We start from the raw sequence: 7,312 nt of genomic DNA, 5'->3' as shown, positions 1-7,312 counted from the left end.
ATGTGCCCAAGGGAAATGTGGTGCGGTCACACTCTTGTAGCTCAGCATCATGGCAGGTGGGATTGCAGGGCCGCCTGGTAAGCTTGTGGAGATTCGTGAAAATGAATTGTGACAAAATGAACAGTTCCTGATGAAGCACCTTTCTGCGCCAGCCCTGTGTGTGTGGAGAGGCCATCATGGAGTTCTTCCTGATGGGCAAGATGTGCAGGCCTTGCCAGCTGGGAGGAGGGGAGAGAGAATCCTGTGTCTGATGGTCAGGCCCTCTTGGATTTCTCACTCTGCCTGGGCATGGTCCTGGGCATGGTCCCCTGGCACAGGTGAGGGGGTGGCAGTGAGAAGGACACGGGGGAGCCATGTCTGTTCAGAAGTATTCTTCAACAAGCTGTTCTCATATCCTGATGTTCCATAAGCTCAGTGATGTTCATAAGTGTCTTTTTGGTCATCCTTCTGAGCCACAGGCCTGAGACTCAGGAAGAGACATCACTGGGGTCACAAGTCACATAGCTCAAGCTGCCCCTATCCCACAAACACAGGAGAGGGCAGCCACTGGGATGGCATTGGTGGGGACAGCCGGAGAGCCTAATCTCATTACTTTCTCTGTCCCCTGAACACAGTGGCCAGCGGCTAGCACACAGAAGGGCCTCAGTAACAAGTTGCTTTTAACTATTTCTAGCCATGGCACCTGCTTTTTGGGTGACCTCTGGCATGTCATTTCACCACTCTGAGCCTGTTTCCCATCTGTGAGGCAGGAATGATGATAATGAAACCTTGAAGTTTCTGTTAAGGATAAAATGAGATAACGCACATTGATGTACTACTGTGTGAGCTCGAGAGCACTACCAAATGCAGACCTGAAGGGTGCAGAAGCTGCTTCACACTGTGAAGCCGGGCCTAGCTGATGCCATGGTAGTGTTGTTTTGGTTGAAGTATATAAAGAAAATCCAGCTTCATTCAGACATGTAGATGGAGAAGGGAAGGATATTTTAATAGCCTTTTCTGGTAATTATGGATATTTTTCTTTAATACTACACCAAAACTTGACAAGTAATAGTTTCTTAAAGGCTAGCTATGTTGCCTTGCAATCTGAAACCATACACATAAACTTCATACGTACTCTGTTATATGAAAATCCATTGGTCTGTCTTGCACTTTGAATGGATTTTTTTTTTTACTCACGCATGACTTTGTAATACCCCACATTGGTCATTTGGAAAATATTGGTTCACTAAGTTATGTAGATCTTCCAAATGTTGACACTTTTCATTGTATGTTATCAAAAGAACACATTTGTTAATATCACCACCAATCTTAACAGAAAAATCTAAAAGTATTGGGAAACTGTCAACCCCACAGTAATAGATACAAGTTTTCCAAAATTCTATTTTCCTCAAAAGCCTGAATTTTATCACTGGCAACAAACACCATTGGTTATTTCCTTTGACATGAAATGCCTATTTTGTTCACTCAATGTGGGGCTCAAACTCACAACCCTGAGATCAAGAGTTGCATGCTCCTCCAACTCTCTACTTTGTAGGAGTTGGAAGCCAGGCTCCCTACTTTGTTCACTTCTGAGACAAAGTCTGCCAAATATCCAACTGTGAATTATCATGGTTTTTCTGTCATTTGCTCTTTTAAGTAAAAACAGTGTTTCATGAAACAGTGGCTAATTCAGCTTGCGACTCTACCTCCTATGTGCTTGTTCTTGAGATAACCATCTTACTTTGGCACCCAGCCAAAGTGCTTTAAGTGTACATACCATTTCATCACGCAAAATATTAAGCAGAAGTGTAACCAAAGGCTGAAATTTGATAAAAATTAATTTGTATTGCTTCATCAAGGATATTCTTAAGGGAAATTGGTGTTCCCCCCCTCCCCCCGAGAGCACATGGTGGTGAAGAATGCAATGATTACCAGTATAGTGTGGTACCTCTTCTTCCCACTGCATTTCAGGTAAGATCCTGGTTCACTGTGTCATGGGCCGCAGCCGTTCAGCAACCCTGGTCCTGGCCTACCTGATGATTCACAAGAACATGACCCTGGTGGATGCCATTCAACAAGTGGCCAAGAACCGCTGTGTCCTACCCAACCGGGGCTTTCTGAAGCAGCTCCGGGAACTGGACAAGCAGCTCGTGCAGCAGAGGCGACAGGCCAAGCACAGTGACAACAGTGAGAAGGCTGGTGAGAAGGAGCCATAGCACCCCTAGCAGGGCCCACAGAGATACTCGGGAATTGAGAGGGAGGCTGAAATAGCCCTGCCCTGTGACCTGGGACAGTGAACCAAAGCTTGACTTCCTTTGATCTTAAACTTCTCAGGTGTATGCTGATGATTGGGGGGGGGGGGAGATTCCAATCTGCCTCCTGGATGAGGACTTGGCTTCATAGCAGAATGGGGCAGACTGCCTTCTCAGCAGAATTGGTTACAGATGAGCACACAGTTCTGCACAAAGGTGCCTGTATTTTATTATTATTATTATTATTGTCATCATTATTATTATTTTCTGGTAAGATGGAAGCAGAAAAGGATTGAAAAATATGTAGGCATTGTGCTGTGATTAAATGTTTGGCTTTGTCTGAAAGTCACATTCTTTTTTTTTTTTTATGTTTATTTATTTTGAGAGAGAGAGAGAGTTCACACATGCAGGGGAGTGGCAGAGAGAGAGAGAGAGAGGGAGAGAGAGAATCCCAAGCAGCCTTCAGGCTTTCAGCACAGAGCCTGACACAGGGCTCAATCCCATGAACCGTGAGACCATGACCCGAGCCAAAATCAAGAGTCAGACGCTTAACCAACTGAGTCATTCAGGTGCCCCCGAAAGTCACATTCTTAAAAAATAATTGTAAAATATAAATTTATTTTTTAGCTGCAGAAAAGTGCCCGGGAGAGCTGTGTTACAGAAGAGTCTGCATAGCTTATTAGCAGGCCCCTTCTCTGGGGCATCTGTATTTCCTTACCATCTCCTGCATCCTCTTTTCCACGGAATCCCCAGGCTTGGATCACCACTCATAGATGCCGCTGTCTGCAACCTGCAGAGAGCAACTCATTCATTAGGGATAGGGCCGGGGGGGGGGGGGGGGGCGGAGGGGTGGTTGCTGTCCTGAGTCCCGTACACTGGCCCTTGCCTTGTGCTCTTCTACCTTCCTCGGGAGCCAGGGCTCGCAGAATCCTAGCCAGAGCTGCCACCACCCAGAAAAATTCAACAAATTGTGGACAAGTTTAACTTTACAATTTTGGAAAAAAGAAGGGGGATATTCTTTAGGGAACTGGCACTTGGAGAAACTCCTTTCATTTTGATTCTAGTCAAAGCAACACAGGCTTGTTTTCAGTCATACCAGAAAGCATTTGCAAATGTGTTTGCTGTGGAATGGGAGAACAAGGCAGCCAGGTGAGCTCAGGTGTGGAATTTCCCTGCCCCTGAGAGCTAAGCCAGGTGCCCTGCCTGTGTGATTTTCATTCTCGAGGAGAAAACAGCAGGAGACATCAAGCAGATAGAGATGGCTTCTGGAACCAGGAACCCTAAACTAGACAGAACCCAAAGAGAAATGCTGATGGAGTTGCCAGAGGTCAAGGACCAGAAATGAAAACTGCCCGGAGAAAGCAAAAAGAGTGAGATAAATGCCTGTGGAAGAAAATATGAAAAGGGGCTTGGTCCTTCGATTTGGTATGGTTTTCAGCAGAATGAAAGAGGAAGTTCTTGATGGAGGAAGGATAGTGTCGGGGGGCCCAGCAGCCTTGTAAAACTTCCCTGTGAGTTTAGGTGGGCTGCCCTGATTTTGTGCCACAGGAGAGGACTTGTGGCCTGGGCCCTTGGTGGCTGGGCCTGGCTTCCTGGGACTGCTCTGAGAGAGTCATCGTGGTCCAAGAGTAGTCAGGTCCTCATAAGGACTTGGATCTGAGTGTGAGGGGAGCCATACACAGGCTTATGGGAAAGAGATATAGACCAAAAGGAGCTCTAGGGTCCCAGAGGCACCTACCTGGACTTTCCCATCACAGGATTCCAATAACCCACTCAAAACTCATTTATCTCCTAGGTCTAATATATTCCTTGTCTAGAAAGAAATTAGTATTTCCATTTTAATGAAATATTACATTTAATACATCATAATGACATACTTACATTTAAATGAATCCATTGTGGGATGTATGGTAGGATGAAATGCTGGTGTTCTCTTGAGCTTCTCTATACTTTCCTACATGGGCCCATCTCTTTGTGGGGCTGTGAGTCTTACTGAGGACAGCAGGAGCAGAGAACTTTAAAGTTGGAGTTCTGGTCTCTGCAAGATGGCTCCTGGGGGCCAGAGGTGGGAGAAAGGAGGAACAGAAATTTTTGCAAAAGCATTTCAAGTTTTCAGAAGTAAATTATTTATTTGGCCAATAAGTATTCATTGAGAACCTACCGCATGCCAAAAATTGGGTTAGAAAGCCAAAAGTAAAAACAAAAAGGCATGTTGTGATAAAGTGCAATGAGGCAAACAGGTAGTGAGGTGAAGGACAATTGGGGATGGGGTGAAGACCTGAGGAGATGGGGTGAGCTGAGACTTGAAGGAGCACACCCTCCAAAGGGGGAGTCATTCTAGGCTGAGGAACAGAACAGCACTGGTGAAAGCCCCAGGGTGATAAAGAGGTATATTTTTGAGGAAACGCCCCTCAGTGAAGCTGGAGCCCATAGGTAGGGGGAAACTGGAAGACGTGGGTTATAGAAGCTAGATTCTATTTCAAGTACAGAGAAAAGCCACCGAATGGTTTTAAGCAGGGGAATGGTATGACCTATGTTTTAAGGAGATCACTCTGGCTGAAGTATGGAGAATGGATTGTTGGGAATTAAGAAGGAAGGCAAGAAGACCAGACAGGAAGCTGTTGGAACCCTAGACAGGAGAGGATGGTGGCCTGGACTGAGACAGCCCCAGGGGACTACTACTCAAGATTATTTTGGAATTATCCTGGAGAGTCGACAGAACCTGATGAGAGGGCGAAGAAAAATGAAAGCTATTGATTCGGTTTCTTGCCTGAGTATGGAGATGAGGTTGACCAGGGCAGAAATGGGGGGAGAGGGCTGGAGATCACCAGTTACATCTGTAAGACATACATAAAGTATCCCGTGTCATTGGACCTTGAATCTAGGAGCTCAGAGGAATGTTCACAACTGGAGGTGTAATTCTGGGTGTTATCTGTGCGTAGGTGGTGTTGGAACTCATCATCCTGGGTGAGATAATGAGAAAAGGGAGGAAGTCCCAGGCCTGAGTGCTTCAACATCAGTGTTTAGAGCTGGGCCTGGGTGGTAGAGGGAGAACCAGGAAAGAGGACAGAGAAGGAAGAAGAAAAACCAGGAGTGTGGAATTATGGACACCTGGGCACGGTTTCATAATTTAACAGTACTGGTAGTCTGTTGACTGTACACTGGAGACAATGCTTGCTTATAACAAAGTAAAGTTTATTTGTATGGCACTTAATAGTTCCTGTAGCATCGTGAATTTGTTAGCTGAGCCTTGAAATCAGAGAGATGACAACTTACTGTCTTTTCAGAGTTACGTGTAGGAAGAAGAGCTGCCATTTGGAGAATTGGGTTTGTTTCAGCTTCCAAATGTTAGCTGAGTGAGTTTGGGCAATTAAGATAGGTTCTTTGAGCCCGATCTCCTCATCTGACACCGGAGACAATGGCCCCATTTCCTGCACAGGGTAGGCGTGTGGATCACGTGGGAAGGCTGTTTATGAAAGCTTGGTAACAGTATTGTGAGTCATCATTTCTGAAACAGAGTGTCGGCAAGGAAGGCCGATGCCTTCACACCTGGGTAGGCACCGCTTGAGCGATTCAAAAGAAAAGGTCGACAGCTGATGACCACTCAAGACTCTTATAAGGTAAATGAAAGAACAGATTACTGGGCTTAAAAAACATGGCTTGTTAATGAATCTCAACCTGATGGTGACTCCATTTCAGTTCTGATGAATCCAAGTTCCTGTTTTCCAGGATCCTTGGTGTCACATTTTGGTCTGAATTGCTTTCTCTAGTGAGAGTGGGTGAGTAAGGAAGAGTGTGCAGTGTTCTGAGGCCACCTCAGATCAGCAGTTTCTCTCCCCCAAGCCTTTCTGTTCTGCCCATGAATGCTGGAGATAGGGGCCAGCAGAAGGGGTCCTGTACCTGGATATGCTGCAGTCCCTTGGGAGCCTATGACACAAGGAGTCCCTAGTAGTGTTCTTGGATTCTGATCTGGTAGGTCTGGGGCAGTGACCAGAACTTGCCCACAAGCTCCCTGGAGGACTGTGAGGAAGGCAGGGTGTGGGGGTGATGGAACCCCAGTTTCACACAAACCACAGGGTGTGATTAGCAGGCCATGGCAAAAGGAAAACACAAGGGAATCTCAGTCCCCAAGGACCTCAACAGAAGAGGAAAGAGACTACATATGTGAAGGTTTCAAGATGGGGCCTGTGGAAGCTTCCATATCAGCTTGTTAGCAGGCCTCCACCCCAGCTCTTAGGCTCAGGCAGCCTCTTGCCTGACAGGTGCACCCACTTGGCTGCTAAGATTCATGGCTACTCCCGAACTAGTGGCACACCATCACCTCCCTCTCTGAAGCTGGATTAGGTTTTCCTTCCTATTAGTTTCTCTTCTTCCCTTTGTGACTAAAGCCCTTGCAGAAGTGTCTTTTCATGAGCTCTCCCTCAGCCACTACAGAGAATTCCCTCACGGACTGGGCATTTGTGGAAAGAAAGGACCTAAAGACAACGTCTTGCCAGACGCTAAATCCAGAACGCTTTGTAACTGTGAAGGAAACCTAGTAAGGGTGAGAGCGCAAAGCAAAACCCCATTGGGCCTCCTCCCTCTACAGTGTCCTGTGATCCTGGGGCATGTGCACTAGCCTGCCTTTTCGGTTTTATTCTGAGTCTACTTGAAAGTTTGTGTCTATGTCTATACAACACTTGATTTGTGTTGAACCACTGATGGAAAAACGTTCTCCCTCTGCGCGATATAAAAGAAGTGACGGGAGAGTCGTGAGCACCCACATTTAGACACATTGGGAGCTTAATGGGCCAGTTCCCATGGATGCCAAGTGAGGCATTTATTTCTAGGCTAGAAGCTCAAATAATAAACTGTTTTAACAGTCAGACAGAATTTTCTCTGAATAACATAGAATAGTGTTTGTAAACAAGGACTTTTTGTTTTTGGTCTAAACTTTAGACTCTAAAGAAAACATCCAATCATTCATTCACAAGAGCAAAACTTTCACACCTTTTTTTTTTTTTTTTTTTGAGATGATTTTTCAAACGTACAATCCCAAATTGGGTGTTTGGGTATTAACTTTTATAAAAATGAAGTTTGCT

At 45.7% G+C, this 7,312-nt stretch overlaps 1 protein-coding gene across 2 annotated transcripts in view; it reads left to right on the top strand.

The window, feature by feature from the left end:
- Positions 1-2,576, top strand: part of DUSP29 (dual specificity phosphatase 29) — a 35,432-nt gene extending 32,856 nt beyond the window's left edge. For both annotated transcript variants that reach the window (XM_006937901.5, XM_003994074.6), the window contains one exon: positions 1,951-2,576. In XM_006937901.5, the coding sequence (XP_006937963.1) occupies positions 1,951-2,195 (245 nt within the window). In that variant the 3' untranslated portion in view covers positions 2,196-2,576. The remainder of the gene's footprint in view (positions 1-1,950) is intronic.
- The last annotated feature ends 4,736 nt before the right edge of the window (positions 2,577-7,312 follow it).

The sequence above is a fragment of the Felis catus genome, chromosome D2, assembly GCF_018350175.1.
Source record: "Felis catus isolate Fca126 chromosome D2, F.catus_Fca126_mat1.0, whole genome shotgun sequence".
Classification (NCBI taxonomy): domain Eukaryota; kingdom Metazoa; phylum Chordata; class Mammalia; order Carnivora; family Felidae; genus Felis; species Felis catus.
Note: the sequence above shows the minus strand (reverse complement) of the source record. Positions and strands in the feature narration are given on the sequence as shown.